Genomic DNA, 17731 nt, shown 5'->3' with positions numbered 1-17731 from the left:
TCCATTTCTTTATCTAGATAATTATCTAAATAATTTTATCTATTATAGATGCCAGTAAACACTGCTTTCCGGACACCCTGTATGAGTTCAATGACGTTCGATGAATCGGATGCATCCAATCTAAGAACAAACTTTAAATGCGGATTTAAGAGTAAAAAGTGCAAACAATACGAACAGACTTAATTTTCTGTACTGATAGAAGTGTTTATATAAGCAAGAAAATATCTAGATTTTTTTTCCAGTGGAGTTACATCTTGGTTACATATTTTATTATTAGGTGTATGAGAATTTATTATCTAAACAATACAAATCGTTATAAAAAGAAACGTGGTACAAAGTTAGACACTCACAAAAATGGAGGTTGGTCTTTATTAATTGCTGTGTGTATGTGTGTGTGTGTGTGTGTGTGTGTGTGTGTGTGTGTGTGCATGTGTGTGAGGGTGAAAAATCAATGCTGTATAATTATTTTCTAATATAAATACAATGTATTATACAATTCCATATGTTATAATATTGTAAATTCTCTCTCTCAAGCCTTGGCATATATTTTTAACAATAACACAGATTACATTTACCTATTAGACATTGATATATTTTCCAACTATTTATACATTTTATCTTAATAACAATTAATGCATTAATGTAACGGAGAAAAATTTTGCAAGAATTATTGTAGGAAAGTATATATTGTAAAAAATATTAAAATATTTTTCCCCATTTTATATGAAATTATTTTGTTACTTTATTATACAAACACACACATATATACAAATGAATCGAATGAACATGATAAATTAATAAGTATTATACTTGTAGATAGATGAATGTTCAGCTGGTGAAGATAGCGGTGCAGAGGAAGAAGAAGATGAAGCTTCGACGCACGATTCTAGGACTGATAGTAGCAGTAGTACCATGAGCGGCAGTAGTACAACAACAGACAGTGAGGAAGATAGTGCTGATCATGCTACAAGTAGTAGTGAGAGTCATAATTCTGCAGAGGAAGATGAAGATGAGAATGAAAATGCAGAATATATGGAAAACATAGAGCCACCTGACACTCTGGTAAGATTTGTACCTTGTACTGCACCTTTTACGCCCACTAATTTACTAAAATAAATAAAGTTTATTGTTATTACATCTAATAAATTGATTTTTAGAGATGGGAAACTTGTATCGCTGCCAATACTAAAGTAAAATTACCGCAGGACTTTTGTGAATATTTTAATATCTTTAAGGATATGTTAGATTATCCGCATTTTTGGAATGAATGTCTTACTGAAAGTCAAAGAGAAACATTATATAATCTTTTACCTACTTTTCCAAAAGATTGCAACATAGAAGCACAAATGGAGAAATCATTACAAATGCTATTTAACAGAGAGAACAATAGGTAGAAATCGATTTGATATTTTTTGCAAAATGAAATGTGATAAAATATTTTCTAAAACAATTTAATATGGTACCACTTTGGATAATATATTTGTTGTAGATTCGGTGTAACAGCATTAGATGCATTTCACAATCATCTTTCTGCTGGTCATTATCGTCCCGATATTAAAAGAATACGCAGCTTAGTTCATAAAGCGCAGAAAAAAAGATTATTGTTTGAGGAACAGAAACGTTCGTACGAATTAGCAAAGGAATTACTTAAGTCACGAGAGAGTTTACTGTCCAATGCATATAAACAAGGTTTCAGCCAGCCAGCAAATCGAACAGTATCTAAATTTCAATGGCGCAAACCAAAACCAGTAATGGGTAAGTGTTTATTTCATGTGCAAAATATAGTCAAATATTTTCCGGCTGTTTATACTCCTCCCACACTTCAGCCATTTGGCAGAGAATTATATAATAACTTCTGGGAGACAATACTAACGCGCAAATGAATGATAGTTGAAGAGAAGACCCAGCTGCGCTATATGGAGGAGCTAAATGCAGTTCGAGCGGAACTTGGAACCAATACAAGATTGTCTGCTGATACAACATCCGAAAACGAGGAGAATTATCCGTATTATCAAACGTCCGGGGCTAAGCAGAAAAGGAAGCGGCGTTCTACCACGAGTTTTCAAGGATTGTTAGTTAAAGGCTTACAACTCAACCATGAAGACGAGACAATTCGACCTGTATTTTCCACTCTGCAGCGAATGGAATATGCTTCGAGCAGATCGCTGTTTGTACGTGAACAGACAGAAGAAACTTATCGCGCCATGCTAGCTGCACATAAAAAACGAAGGGCTCGTCGTGATGTATGTATATAATTTTTCGTTTTCTTCATGCATATGTTTATATAGGCTGTTTCAGACCACACGTACCACCCATTTAAAAACTAGAGTAGTTTTTTCAAAAAAGTAAAAACATTTTCTTTATAAATCGGGTGCGCTCTATCGAATGGTGATAGTTTCAACTTCTGGTTTCGGCCGGAAATAGGCGATTCAGACCGGAAGTGCATTTTTTTAAATGGAACCCCCTATTTTTCATTGCATATTCTTGTAGCTTACCTCGAGAGCTTTCCAAAACATTATAATAAATTATTTTTCCATGAAGTACTTTTCGAGTTATGAGGCTTGAAATCATTTCTTAATTTTACATAAATCATAAAATATCTTGTAAAATATTCATTTTTCGATTATCTTACCTTAATACTTTTATGTACAAAATAATGAGAGGAATCAATTGGTGTAAAGAAAACATACAGTTGTTTTTAAAAAAAAATATGGAATTGTTAATTGCAAATTAACGATTATATAATATTATAATTAAGGTAAGATAATCGAAAAATGAATATTTTACAAGATATTTTATGATTTATGTAAAATTAAGAAATGATTTCAAGCCTCATAACTCGAAAAGTACTTCATGGAAAAATAATTTATTATAATGTTTTGGAAAGCTCTCGAGGTAAGCTACAAGAATATGCAATGAAAAATAGGGGGTTCCATTTAAAAAAATGCACTTCCGGTCTGAATCGCCTATTTCCGGCCGAAACCAGAAGTTGAAACTATCACCATTCGATAGAGCGCACCCGATTTATAAAGAAAATGTTTTTACTTTTTTGAAATAACCACTTCTCTAGTTTTTAAATGGGTGGTAAGTGTGGTCTAAAACACCCTGTATGTGTTAGAATCATTTATTTAAATAAAATTAATTAATAGGTTCATCCAGAATTGAACACTCAAGGAATTGCGCTTGCCGATCTTACACAAAGGTCGCAAATCGGTCAAAAGCACAAGTTTTCAGTTGGTAATTTTATGAAAATTACATCTGCCAAGAAGAAAATCAAATTGGAACAAAATTCATTATGTCCACCCGCATTAAAATTTACAAATTCCAATTCTGTGAAACTTGAAAGTGACAATAGTGATTATTCCCACACAACAGATGATAATAGACAACCTAATATTCCGGACATGGATTATAATAGAATAACAACACCTATAAAATCAGAACCAATTGATGCATATGAAACACATCAAACGCTTAAAAAGAAAATGTAATTATGATTGTTATTATTTAAGTTACATAGATACATAAAACTATGCTATTTTCTTTTCATATTTTTGATTTACAGGAGTCCAATGTTTCCAAAAAATAACAAAGCGGTAATAATCAGTGCATTAGAAATAAAGAAAGAAGTTGAAGATATGGAATATGATGAAGTTAAAACAGAATTCAGTTCGGGCATAAATGAAGATATATTAGCTGAAACTGAAGAAGAGGAGGAAAATGAATCTAAGAAGGAGCTTGATTTAGATAGTATTGATATGATACAGTTACCAATCCAACTGGATGATGGAATTGATATACTCAATGATGTCAAGTAAATCTATCATTTCTATATCTACAATTAGTATTATACTAGTTATAATCATAAATATTCAAATCAATGAATTGACAGGTGCGAAAATGAGAGCGTTATCTCGATACCAGAAAAAGAAGTGATTGTACCATCAAATGAAAATACTATAGATAACAATGGGGCAGAATTAATGCAAGAGACACATGCATGCTTCTTCTCTCTGTTGCGAGATGCCTTTATATCTAAGGGTGAATATCGCATGAGCGCAGCAGAAATGAAAGAGGCAGTAATGCAGTGGCAAAGCAATCCTATTTCACCATTGAATGACTGGTAACGTCGAATAAAATCCTATGATGTTGAAGAAATAGTTAACAAATTATATAACTAGTACTATATATTGGTAGGTATTCTTTGGTATCTTCGTGGCCTACGTTAGTTCCATTAGCTCTAGGTTTTCTTGCTGGCGAATTGACATATTCTCAAGATTTGGATCAGCGACAAGAACGAGACCAGGAGCTTGTACCCTATCTTGAAAATAAAGGTCGAGGTGTATATGCGTGGATTGGTGCAGGACGAGATTCTGATACTCGATTACAAGATTTGTGCACAAAATTTCTTATGTATAAGTATGTATCATAATATTAATTTTTTAATTCTTGATTGCTATATTTTAAAGTAGAATTAATTAGGCATTCGTAAATAAGCATTTTATTTTAATTTTCCTCATGTTTAATCAGTTTGCGAATGTCCCTATCTCTTATTCATTTAATATCTAGTTATATTCGTGCGACAAATCACAAGTTAGATATGATTTTGTTGTGTGTTATAAAAAAAATTTTATATTCAACAAATAATTTTACTTCTATAGAGATGTATTGACACCACCGTATACTTCGACTGCTAGTGCTGTAACAGCTACAAAACCACAGCAGGCTCAGCTTACTTCTTTAAGTAATAATATAAATAATAACGCGATCACAAGCGGAAGCTCGCAGAGTGGTAGAAGCGGAAGTCCCGTGTTGGAATCTACCAGTATAGATGCTGGGACCACTGCAACTGATTCAGAACCACCTCGCCCATTATTTCCTACAGAATGGAAAGTTCGCCCATCCACAGCAGAAGAACGAGAAGAATTTCGAAGACAAGAACGTATGCGATATGCTGCACCTCATAAGGCCTTTACTTATCGCATGCATGGTTACGCATCAGTAGTTGGTCCGGTGAAAGGAATTTATCAACACAACATCGGTATGAAACTTCTTTGGTATTTTATAGAAATATTATTTATAGAAATATTAATCTTATTAATATTATTGGTCGTACATACAGGGTGTTAGAAAAGTCTGGAAACGGTCAAATATCTCCGAAAATAGTGGTCCTGTGAGAAAATGTTTCAGACAAAAGTTATAAGATTTTAAGTGACGCATTACACAGTAATATTACTATGACCTTGAAGAGTGTTGTTAAGATCACGTGAAGGTCATCTTAAATTTCTTAAATGGAACCCCCTATTTTTAATTACATATTCTTGTAACTTACCTCGAGAGCTTTTCAAAACACTATATAATAAAGTATTTTTTCATTGAGTACTTTCCGAGTTATGAGATTTAAAATTATTTTTTAATTTTATATAAACCATAAAATATCTAGAAAAATATTCATTTTTCGATTATCTTACCTTAATATTATTATGTACAAAATAATGAGAGGAATCAATTGGTGTAAAGAAAACACATAGTTGTTTCAAAGAAAAAATATGTAATTTGCAATTAACAATTACATATTTTTTTCTTAAAAATAACTATGTGTTTTCTTTACATCAATTGATTCCTCTCATTATTTTGTATATAAAAGTATTAAGGTAAGATAATCGAAAAATGAATATTTTACAAGATATTTTAAAGTTTATGTAAAATTAAGAAATGATTTCAAGTCTCATAACTCGGAAAGTACTCAATGAAAAAATACTTTATTATAGTGTTTTGAAAAGCTCTCGAGGTAAATTATAAGAATATGTAATTAAAAATAGGGAGTTCTATTTAAGAAATTTAAGATGATCTTCACGTGACCTTAACAACACTCTTCAAGGTCATAGTAATATTACTGTGTAATGCGTCACTTAAAATCTTATAACTTTTGTCTGAAACATTTTCCCACAGGATCACTATTTTCGGAGATATTTGACTGTTTTCAGACTTTTCTAACACCCTGCATATTTATTTTTTTTTTTTAATTATTTTTTTATTAAATTATATATATGCGTGCGTGCATTTATTTAATTATATATGTGTGTACATTCTCAAACATATATATGCTTATATAAAGGTGTAAAACTAATTAAATTTGATTATATTAATCAAGCTTCGGGACAATCTAAAGCGCGAGAGCATACATTGCTGGTGCAGGATCGTCCGAACTTCGTAACGATTTTAGCATTAGTTAGAGATGCTACTGCCCGACTCCCTAATGGTGAAGGAACTCGAGCTGATATTTGTCAGTTACTGAAAGATTCACAGTACCTCAAAGTACAAGACAATGATGAGAAAGAAGGATATCTCCATTCTGTGGTGTCAGGAGCTCTCGATAGATTGCATTATGAAACAGATCCCTGTGTTAGATATTATCCTCGTCGAAAAGAATGGCTTTATCTTCATCGAGGACGGTCCGAATCTGAATTCGGTTTGTTCTTATTTTATTAATTATTTATTGTAATTGTGTTTGTGTTGTATTTATATATTCAATTTGCTTATGTGATTATATAAAAGGCTTTGTTATATTTTAGAAATGGTTCATCAGCAATTGCAAGGTATTGCAAAGAATAAAAAAAACGTTGGGAATACATCGCGAAATAAAGCGCTACAACCAATTATCAAGTCAACTAATATGAATAAGGAGCAATCTCCAAATACTAAGGAAATTCTCAAGAAAGAAAGGCGAGCAACGACTATACCTGCACAATCTATTGTGTCTAAGTAAATATCTGATATATATGTGTGTGTATGTGTGAATGTACGAGTGTATGTAATATACAGGGTGTCCCATTTTAAAGGACCCACTCAAATATCTCAGAAACACTGCGTAAAAATTAAATTGAAATATGTTTCAAACAAAAGTTGTGTGGTTTCAAGGGGACTATAAGATGATGTCATTAATTTGACCTTGAAGAGTTACTTGAAGATCACGTGAAGATCACCTCCAACTTTTTAAATGGGACACCCTATATACTTTTACATATTTTTGTAGCTTGCCTCAATAGCTTTCCAAAACACTATAATAAAGTATTTTTTCATTGAGTACTTTTCGAGCTATGAGGCTTAAAATAATATGTTAATTTCACATAAACCATAAAATATCTAGTAAAATATTCATTTTTCGGTTATCTTACCTTAATACATTTATGCACAAAATAATGTGAGAAATCGATTGGTGTAAAGAAAAACAATTGTTTCAGAGAAAAAATATGTAATTTGCAATTAATAATTACATATTTTTTCTTAAAAATAACTATATAAAAATAATTATATAATTATTATAGGAAAGAACAGCGTAAAACTGAAGGGAAAGTTGTTAATGAACATCCCAGCTCCACTGAACATTCCATTAATACTAATGTAGAAGTGGCAGTCAGCGCGATAACAACATCAGCTGTTTCTACCACTGAAACTACTGTTTCGGGAGATGCATCACTTGCAACGTCTTCGACCACGACAACAAATATAACGAATACAGATCGTGATTATGTTTCGATGGAAACGAAACCGCAACTCACTCCAATAACTATGGTGAAAAAGACATCTACTATTGGAGGGAAACCGGTTGCTATAGTTAAAACAAATGCCACCCAAAGTCTGCTACAATCAAATCAGCATAATTTTCCGCATCATCAAATTCAAGTATCTACATCCGCTGGTCTGCAAACTATTCGTCTGGCCGGACACTCTGTATTGCAATCTGCACAACAACCTATTGCAGCCAGCAGTAGTTCTAATGTAACGAACGGAACTACAACGAATTTGACGACAATATTGCCATGTACAAAAATGCAAAATCAGCAACAGCAACCAACTATAGTAACGAATCAAGCAGGGAAAAGTATTTTACAGACGACTAATATAAAGCAACAGCAATCGCAACAACAACCACATGTATTACCAGGCAAAACTCTTTTAGCATCACAGATTAAATTAGTTAGTTCAAGTCAAATTAAGTCATTACTAACAGGACATAGTCTTCAGGGCCAGACTATATTTATCAAACAATCTTCATCATCAAACAATCAATCACAACAGCAGCAACAACAATTAAAGGTATCTTTGCAAATAAATTTCGCTATTATATTATTTGATTTGATTTTAATTTGATTTTAATATTAGCAACAACAACAACAACTTCAACAACAACGTGCTGTAGCTAGTCAACAGCAACCTATACAGCAGACTCCGGGGATGCAACGTATAATCGCGCAAATCGGAGGAAAGCCGATTGCCGTGCAAATACAACAATCGCCCCATCAACAACAGCAGCAACAGCAGAAGATATTGGCGAAAGTTTTAACAAATAGCAGTGGAGGACAGATTATCTCTGTCGAAAGTTTGCTCGCCCAGAAAGGATTGAAATTGGCTACTACTGGTCATGCAAATCAACTTAATAGGCAAGGCAAACAAGTTATACAAGCTCAGTATCAGGTAAATACGCTTTACATATTACATGCACACGTGCACATTTTATATAAAACATTGTTTAAAGTTAATTTATAGAATTGGTAATTTTTAATAACTCAAACAAAAAGTATATAAAATGAAAGATTAAATTCACGTGCTTGTCTAAAATATTATTACACAAGAAAGGGATTCTGTACATTTCTCCAAAAAATAATTATATAAAAAAGTATTTAATACATTATTAAATGCTTAATTCACTTCTACAGAAATAATGATGTGAAGAGAATGCGCCACTTAGGAATAAAAATTATACGCACTATAAAATTTAATCCTTTTATTATATGCATACCATATTTTAATATTAAAATTGTTGTCTAATAATAACACATAATATGATTATGTATTTTACTAAGGCATTTATGTATATTTTTTAATATATGCTTATATATAATATAGGCAACTGATATAAAACACACATATTATATATACATATGCTTATGTATATATAAATAAATGTATATATAAATAAATAAATTTACGTAACTACAGATATTTTTAGATAAAGAATTACTTGAAACATAACATGTATTAAAGATAACAATTAAAAAAGTAATTAAGAATAAACAAAAAAATTTATCATTAGAAGATACATTAAATCAATTTAATTTATTTAATGTATCTTGTAGTTATGTGTCTATATAAGTTGGCACACATACAAGCAGATTAAAAAATATATATACAAATGGCTTATTAAAATACACAATCATATTGTGCATTACTTTTATGTATTATTGCATAATAATTTTAATATTAAATCTTAATAAAAGAATTAGATTTCATAATATATATAATTTTTCTTCTAAATAAATTATTGATTAAATTGATTAATAACTCGATTAGCCATTGAAATCCCATCTTAAGTATTCATAGCTTAATAGTTCGCGTATAGAGATAGGCAGCCTTGTTACTGTTGCGCATAACTTTTTCCACGTCTTGATGCCAAACACTGTATTTCTTGATATCAAATTTATTTATTGACAGGAACAAAATAATTTTGATAATAGAAAACTGCAATATTATACAAATGTTAGAAAGATATAATGTTTGTAATGATACACTATTACACTAACAACGAAAATAATATAACAATAGTAAACAAAAAAGAGGGCAGTAAAATTAGATAAAATATATTAAAATTTGAAAATTTGATAATCTTTGGAAATAAAAAAAGATTTATTTATAACAAATATTAGGTCTAAAAAAACAATTACATTTGACATTCTTTCGTATTATTGAAGATAGAAAAATATTAAAATAGAGGTTTATGAAGAATTAAAAAATTAAAATTGAACAAGAATTTATAACATTTATATATATTTGTTGATTCTAATCAATAGAATATTTTTTTATAATGCTCAATATTTGTAGGTGGTATCACAAGCGCAAGCATCATCTAGTCCATCAAAAATAATAACAGTAAGCCAACATCAGCAATCTCAACCACAGCAGGCTCAGACTCTTCGAATGGTCACCGCTCAACTTGCGGGAAAACCTATCGTATTAGCTAGCGGTAATAAGAATGTCGGTGTTGCGGTGAGCACCAGTGGTGGAAATGTAGTATTAGGCAAGCAATCAACCTCCCAACCACAGCAGCAACAGCAACAGCAGCAGCAACAGCAGCAACAACAACAACAACAAACGCAACAACCGATTATTTTGCCAAGTCAGTTGCTTAATATTAAAACATTGCACGGGCTCAAAGTAATCCCTACTCCAACCGGACTAAAAGCCACGAGTGGTGCTGTATACGCACGAGTTATCGCTCCTACGACGATAGCCTCCACACAAGCTATATCAAATCAGCAACAGACTCTTCAAACGCAATCGCCGAGAAATACTTCGTACAACACACCTTGATAAGATTGAGTTGTTCACCTATGTTTATACCTAATCTAGCTGTTTTTTTTTACTGTATGTTACACAATCACATATTTTGAATTGAAAACGCTTTAAAAGGTCTCATTATATATATATATATATATATATATATATATATATATATATATATTTCAATAAATATAATATTGCACGATTACACATTACATTTTAGTTTGATAACTGTACTATGTAATATCCATAAGATTAAACATAATAAAAAGAAATATAGTAAAAATATATAGTAAAAATATATATCAGTAAAGATTAATGCTCATAAATTATTAATTAATTAAATTAATATTAATAAAATTGACTTTTGTAGTATTCACATGCGTATCAGTGAATTCTTGAATTATAATATAAGAAGCAAGAAAAATAGTGAAATTTTACAACTTTCGGATGAATCATTTTTTCAGATTTTCTTGTTTAATAAAATGCACTTATATAAACAGATTTTGTTTTTTTAATTATCTAATATGTGTTTATAAAGGAAATATTTGATTTTTAATCAATTAAATGATTCATTGTATGGTGTATATGTGTGTGTATATGAATGAATGTGTCCAATTGATATTTGTATTCAATATGAATAATAATAATAATAATTTGTAGTACATCTTAATGTTTTAATTACTTATTATATATTGCTTATTACCTATTGTAAATTTATACAAAATATTATTTGATGTGCATTGTGCACATTAATGCATCTATTCGAATTTCTTATAAATTTAAGATATAATTACTTTAGAAAGAGATTTTTAGATGTAGAAACTTTTAAATGAGAACACTATATATAAAAATATTTCAATAATAACAATATGTACCTGTCCAGTTAGTATATAGTATATTCAATATAAAACGATTGCTCCTCAATTGCTTTGCATTGATCCATCGTTATAATAATAATTATTATAATAAATATAATAATTATTATAATAATAATAATTATTATAATAATAAATATAATTAATAATTATTGCATTTTTTAATTGAAAATTATCAAATTAATTTTTTTAAATTTAGAGTATAAAAGAAAGCCTGGGGGTTACCCATCCAGCTATTATACATTTGTTAACGATAATTTTCGGTAATTATATCCAACATAAAATCATTATTTTAAGAACTGTTGCATTTTTTTAAATCAAAAATTAACTAAAATTAATTTAAAAAAAAATCATTTCACAAAATAATTTATTTGTTAATTTTTGATTAAAAAATGCAATAATTATTAATTATAACAATAGAGCAATATAAAATAATTAAGTAGCAATTGTTTTATATTGGATTTAATTGCCGAAAATTATTTAAACATTTAGATTCGATAAGTGGCCGATAGGTGGCGCTATCGTCATTTGTGAAGCAAAGTCACTAGAATTATCGGGTGGCACCCGATTGACTACGTCGCCAATTGGCTAATTCAAAATAGGACTCTCTGATTGGTTAATCGTTGCTGGTTACCCTAGGCACAGATCGATATAATTGGCTGTGGTCAATTACAACGTGGTCAAACGGGACGCTCCCGAATTATCTAATGACTTTATTGTGAAGTGATTTATTTGTTAATTTTCGAAAATAAAATGCAATAATCGTTAAACTAATGATGGAGCAATTAAAGAGCAATCGTTTTATACCGGATATAATTGTCGAGAAGCATTAAAAATATTTTTCGGAAAAGATGGTTAATTTTATGTTTTTTGCAAATATTAAAAAAATTATTAATTTTAGAAGGGAAGCAATTAAGGAGCAATCGATTGGGCTATAGTTTATTTATATTTTTTATTTATATTTTTATGAAAAAATATAAACTTCCAGCGCCAACTTATTTCTGGTTTACCCAACCTAAAATAAAAGCGGGCATGGTGTCGGTCATTCTTCATCTCTGACGAAGACGACTCTGCACAATCAATGTTGAAAGCATCGAGTATTGTGTGTTGTGATAGCGAGATAGTAGAACGATTTATGCTTATCGAATTCGCTAAACGCCGGCTTTAAAAATGCCAAAACGCCTTTGTCCCTTCGAAGCGGACTTGCTACCGCAGGTGAAAGTGCACGTCGGACAGAAACAGGTAAATAACGGCGTGTCGAGAGACGAACGGATGAAGGATGTCTACGGTAAGATCATGTTTGTTTTATTCTCATTAATTCTGCATCTATTCTTACATTTTTCTCTATATTAAAAAAAAATCTCTACTTGTCATTCTTGACAATAATGCACCTTGTTGCTCCAATATTTTGTTGTTATTAAATTTTTTTAATTTTTTTATTATATTTATATTATTTATATTATATTATATTTATATTATATTATATTTATATTATTTATATTATTATATTTATTATATTTATATTTATTATATTTTATTATATCTATATTTATATTATTATATTATATTATTATATTTATATTTTTATCAGAGTTGGGTAATAACTAGTTGATTAGTTAAAAGTTAAAAAAAAAAGTTGAAAAGTTAATAATTTTTAACTCAACTTAGTTATTTTAAAAAGAATTATCTTTTAACTTTAACTAGTTATTTTTAAAACACATAAACTTAAATTTATTAACTTTCCCCTTCAAATTTATTTGATGATTCATATTATTATTATTTAGAGTAATCTAATTTTAAACTTACAATCTAATTTAATATAAATAATGCTTGAAATAATGCGTGAAATAATGCTTTTCAAAATTTTAACTTTTATCTTAACTAACATTAATCTCATCTTAACGTAATTTTTATTGAGTTAATTTTTTATTTGTATAACTTTTAACATAACTAAATTAATTTTTTAACCTATTAATTTTAACTTAATTTAATTTAAAAAAAATATAAACTTATCCAACTCTGATTTTTATTATATTTATTATTTTATTATTTTTTTTTATATATTTATTTAATTTTTGTTCTTATTAAATTTTTTAGATAAGACCTTGGCCCTGCTAAGGACAGGTGCAAAGGCGCTCTCCCACAAATTGAATGTATCTGCGCAAATGGATTTTATAGATCTACCCCCACTGTCGCCTTGTAAATTAAAATCAACGTCCAATCTAAAACAGATGCTACTAACCGACAAATTAGAACTGAAATTAAGCGATAAAATTATTAATGTGAGTTGTATATGACTACTGTAACTTGACTTGATTCTGCATGATTCTGCAACATTCTTTCTTCTAGAATATCCAAGTGGATCTTTGTGGATGCTGTCGACTGATAGATCAATCTACAATAAGCAAATGCTATTACTGTGATCAGACATTATGTTCTTCTTGTCTGTCTGCATGTACTGGCTGTTCAGAAATGTTCTGTCAGAATTGCTCTCTACCTATGTAAGTTACAAGTCACGTTGTTGTTAAAGGTTTAAATATGCATGAAATTTATAACTGAATTTTTATTTCAGATATAATCGCGAAGAGCAAATCATGTGTCTTAATTGCTACCAATAGTTATCAGAAAATATTTTCTTTTGAAAAAGCTCTTTGCAAATATCTGATACTTTTATAATTTTAACAATTTCTTATGTAATTTTGTATAGATATATGTGTATAAATTATTTATTTGAATCACATGCTGTTAATAGTAACCAAATATGGAGAATTTTATAATTATCGCAAAATTTTGCACAAACATACACAGTATTAAATTATTATAAAATGTTTCATAGATGAGTTGTTTTATATTTTAATTTAATTTTTTTAGCTATATAAAATATTCTATATTTACGTATGTATGTATTATATGAAAATATTAACAAGGATGTAAAATTAAGATATTAAATATATTTGAAGAAAACATTTCTATAATTCATTGATTTTTATTTCGACATAATACTAGAAAGTCTTTATATACAGGGTGTTTCAGACCACCCGTACCATCCATTTAAAAACTAAAGAAGTGGTTATTTCAAAAAAGTAAAAACATTTTCTTTATAAATCGGATGCGCTTTATCGAATGGTGATATTTTCAACTTCTGGTTCCGGCCGGAAATAGGCGATTCAGACCGGAAGTGCATTTTTCAAAAAAGGAACCTCCTATTTTTCATTGCATATTCTTGTAGCTTACCTTGAGAGCTTTCCAAAACACTAATTATTTTTCCATGAAGTACCTTTCGAATTATGAGGCTTGAAATCATTTCTTAATTTTACATACACCATAAAATATCTTGTAAAATATTCATTTTTCGATTATCTTATCTTAATACTTTTATGTACAAAATAATAAGAGGAACCAATTGGTGTAAAGAAAACATACAGTTGTTTTTAAGAAAAAATATGGAATTGTTAATTGCAAATTACATATTTTTTCTTAGAAACAACTGTATGTTTTCTTTACACCAATTGATTCCTCTCATTATTTTGTACATAAAAGTATTAAGGTAAGATAATCGAAAAATGAATACTTTACAAGATATTTTATGGTTTATGTAAAATTAAGAAATGATTTCAAGCCTCATAACTCAAAAAGTACTTGAGGGAAAAATAATTTATTATAGTGTTTTGGAAAGCTCTCGAGGTAAGCTACAAGAATATGCAATGAAAAATAGGGCCATTCCATTTAAAAAAATGCACTTCCGGTCTGAATCGTTTATTTCTGGCCGGAACCAGAAGTTGGAGATATCACCATTCGATCGAGCGCACCCGATTTAAAAAGAAAATGTTTTTACTTTTTTGAAATAACCACTTTTCTAGTTTTTAAATGGGTGATACGGGTGGTCTGAAACACCCTGTATATAATAAAATTAATTACAAGATAAATATTTTATTTTAAATGAAATTGTCATACTGATGTAATAACGTGCATTGAAATTAGGAAAAAATGTATAACCTATTTCTTTTATCTTCTCATTATTGAAAATATTTAGCTTTTTTGTTTTTCAACTAAAATGAAAACAAACATCGATTATGTATATGAAAGATTTTGTTAAATTGAAAAGAGCGCGTTTTTATTGTCCAATAAAATCGGGATCATTCTTGGCGATTTTATTGGACAGCATTTGGCACACTATTGTCGACACCATCGACAAACAAAGATCGAAATTTCAAATTTCTCCAATGATAAAGATATTATGGTTTGATCGAATTAAAGGCGTTAACATTTTTGGTTAACATTCTTGCGACATATTTAACAAAGAACGTGAGAACATTTTATTAGGAAGCTCTTTCTCGGCTCTCGAGTTAAAGTATTTCGTAAAATATATCAAGATATTTCAACAAAATTTCCTTCGACTATGATGGAAAATCAAGGTACGTAGTTATATCGGAAAATAAGCACGAGGGCCACGTAAAGTAAATAAATTGCACGATTAAGCAATTTCTTTATTTTGCTTATGACTTTTCTATTGTCTTGAAAAATGATAAAAATTAATTACGCAAAGTTTATTAATTAATTACACACAAAAAAATTAATTACACAAAGTTTTATTCTCGAATTAAATTGAGTAACGATTAATAGAATGTGAATTTCTTGAAATTATTTATTTAGATAATGATATATTTTTTTACCTATTTGTGATATTTTGTTGATTTTTATTGAATTATTAATAAATATGAGATATTTCTTCTTTCAGATTTGATAACTGATGAAATCGTAAAAGTAGAACACAAAATGGACAAGTGTGTTTCAATGATACAACCTGCTGATGCTGATGGTAATAATGTATATTCACCAAATATGTTGAATTCCACAAATCCAGAAAATGAGGCTGTTCAAAGTTGCGATAAAAAAGTACATTATGAAGAAAGATATGTCTCTGTTGGGAATGAAGCGCATGAATGTGATGAAGTTATAGCGGATAAAATGATAGAAGAACACAAAAAGATGAACATGGAAGTAAACAGTAAAAGAATTAGAAGAAGTAATCGTTTATCAGTAAATGATAAGAAAGAAAATTTGAAAACAACTATCAGCGGTAAGGTACTAAAGCAGAAGAAGACAACAAAGAAATCAAATAAAATGGCACAGACTACGATACCAAATGAGGTATTAGCAATGTTATACAAGAAGTTTGAACCTCAAAGATATGAAAACACAATGTTACCACCATTTAGGTACATTATGCCTAATAATGCTAACAATGCATTGCAATATATTCCATATAGAATAGCAAAACAAGAAGAATCACATTACAATTTAAATAATAATAGAAATATGTTGCAGTATCCAGATTACAATAATTTGAGATCTGAGAAACAACCAATTTTGATGAACCCTAACTCTTGGCCCATTGTGTCAAAAAGTGGTCATAATTTCATAAACAATAATACGCAAAATCAAGTAGAACAATCTGGTTTCATTAATGATAAGCAATATCATAATTCATACACTGCTGATTACAATTTGAAACAAAGTGAAAATCCATACTTTCAGCCTTCGATTAAATCTACAGATTCCCAGAAATTACTCGGTATGGAAAATAAAGTTTTTCATTGTTCGTGCAATGTCTGTACGAGCAATATGTGGAACAACATGCATGCATGCGGCGAAGTTTTTCCAAAAATGAACAATGCATTTCAACAAATAGTTAACAACAACACTTTAAGTTATATTCCATTAGCTGCGACTTCTAATAATGCTTGGAACACTACAGTAGGATCTTTCAATTACTTTCCTCCTAATTATCAACCATTACAAGCAGATTACAATTTTAAGAGATTATTTTATAGCGGTTTCAATACAATAAATAATGCAACTAACAATGGATACAACGTGATGGCAAGGAGAAATATAATGTCCCCATTAAATAACTGGAATACTCATATTAATCACTTGACGATTCCATGTAATAACAATACAAATATTGCTTTGAACGCGTCTGTGCCATCTGAACCACTATCGTCGTCTTCTCTTTATACAGGCAATACTAGCACACAATTTAGTAACTATTATAATAAAGATTTGGCAAAAGTGAACATGTCTGTGGATCAGTACAAGGAAAAAGATCATTTCAATCCATCTGCAATATCTGCCTTTGAAAACTCAGTACCTACTGATATGCATGGATTGGATTCTGAGTCAACAAATACTTTATCGCATGATACATCCAATGGAAACGATATAATATATGATATTACAAATTTTGTTCCTGAAACAAATACAGCCAATACATCTGAAGAATCTCAATCTTACTCGTATATTAAGGAGATGGACAAAAATTGGTCATCAAACATATCTAATATTTAAAAAAATATATATTTAATGTTATTTGCAGATTAAATTAGCAGTAGTAATTTTACACAAAGATGTGATATACTAATTTGTAGGCATTCTTTTTTTTTAATACTATATATCTTTCAGAAAACTCTTTTATATGTTTTTTGTTAAAAATATTTTGATATAGTAAT

At 29.5% G+C, this 17731-nt stretch overlaps 3 protein-coding genes across 5 annotated transcripts; all 3 read left to right on the top strand.

Annotated features, from left to right (window-relative positions):
• Positions 1–180: 180 nt before the first annotated feature.
• Positions 181–10476, top strand: LOC105249542 (nuclear factor related to kappa-B-binding protein). Of its 2 annotated transcripts, none has more exons than XM_011255089.3 (15): positions 181–360; positions 817–1062; positions 1158–1390; positions 1490–1755; positions 1891–2243; positions 3150–3487; positions 3566–3814; positions 3893–4123; positions 4198–4419; positions 4662–5041; positions 6155–6472; positions 6576–6765; positions 7329–8100; positions 8167–8478; positions 9883–10476. In XM_011255089.3, exons 1-15 carry the CDS (start codon positions 355–357, stop codon positions 10369–10371), a joined length of 4605 nt encoding a protein of 1534 aa, XP_011253391.1. In that variant the 5' UTR covers positions 181–354; the 3' UTR covers positions 10372–10476. The 2 variants fall into 2 exon arrangements, with proteins under 2 accessions (XP_011253391.1, XP_011253392.1); XM_011255090.3 differs by lacking the exon at positions 181–360 and adding an exon at positions 430–456.
• A 1403-nt stretch (positions 10477–11879) lies between these two features.
• On the top strand, positions 11880–14021 carry LOC105249541 (apoptosis regulatory protein Siva). 2 transcript variants are annotated; one of them, XM_011255088.3, is made up of 5 exons: positions 11880–12073; positions 12208–12507; positions 13317–13501; positions 13569–13720; positions 13792–14021. In XM_011255088.3, the coding sequence occupies exons 2-5, from the start codon at positions 12390–12392 to the stop codon at positions 13835–13837; spliced, it is 501 nt and encodes a 166-aa protein (XP_011253390.1). In that variant the 5' UTR covers positions 11880–12073; positions 12208–12389; the 3' UTR covers positions 13838–14021. The 2 variants fall into 2 exon arrangements, with proteins under 2 accessions (XP_011253390.1, XP_011253388.1); XM_011255086.3 differs by lacking the exon at positions 11880–12073 and having other exon boundaries at positions 12084–12507.
• Positions 14022–15266: 1245 nt separating this feature from the next.
• LOC105249540 (putative uncharacterized protein DDB_G0282133) lies at positions 15267–17645 on the top strand. Its single transcript, XM_011255085.3, has 2 exons — positions 15267–15634; positions 15958–17645. The coding sequence occupies exons 1-2, from the start codon at positions 15619–15621 to the stop codon at positions 17568–17570; spliced, it is 1629 nt and encodes a 542-aa protein (XP_011253387.1). The 5' UTR covers positions 15267–15618; the 3' UTR covers positions 17571–17645.
• Positions 17646–17731: the final 86 nt, after the last annotated feature.

Source organism: Camponotus floridanus, unplaced genomic scaffold (assembly GCF_003227725.1).
Source record: "Camponotus floridanus strain SB8 unplaced genomic scaffold, Cflo_v7.5 scaffold35, whole genome shotgun sequence".
Lineage (NCBI taxonomy): Eukaryota > Metazoa > Arthropoda > Insecta > Hymenoptera > Formicidae > Camponotus > Camponotus floridanus.
Note: the sequence above shows the minus strand (reverse complement) of the source record. Positions and strands in the feature narration are given on the sequence as shown.

Excerpts from the sequence above, each read along its gene's own strand:
- LOC105249542 (XM_011255089.3), top strand. Across the intron at positions 1,391-1,489 it reads TTTAACAGAGAGAACAATAG|ATTCGGTGTAACAGCATTAG; the intron begins GTAGAAATCGAT and ends TATTTGTTGTAG. Across the intron at positions 6,766-7,328 it reads GCACAATCTATTGTGTCTAA|GAAAGAACAGCGTAAAACTG; the intron begins GTAAATATCTGA and ends TAATTATTATAG.
- LOC105249541 (XM_011255088.3), top strand. The coding sequence starts at position 12,390 with ATGCCAAAACGCCTTTGTCCCTTCGAAGCGGACTTGCTACCGCAGGTG. Across the intron at positions 12,508-13,316 it reads ACGGATGAAGGATGTCTACG|ATAAGACCTTGGCCCTGCTA; the intron begins GTAAGATCATGT and ends TAAATTTTTTAG. Across the intron at positions 13,502-13,568 it reads TAAGCGATAAAATTATTAAT|AATATCCAAGTGGATCTTTG; the intron begins GTGAGTTGTATA and ends TCTTTCTTCTAG.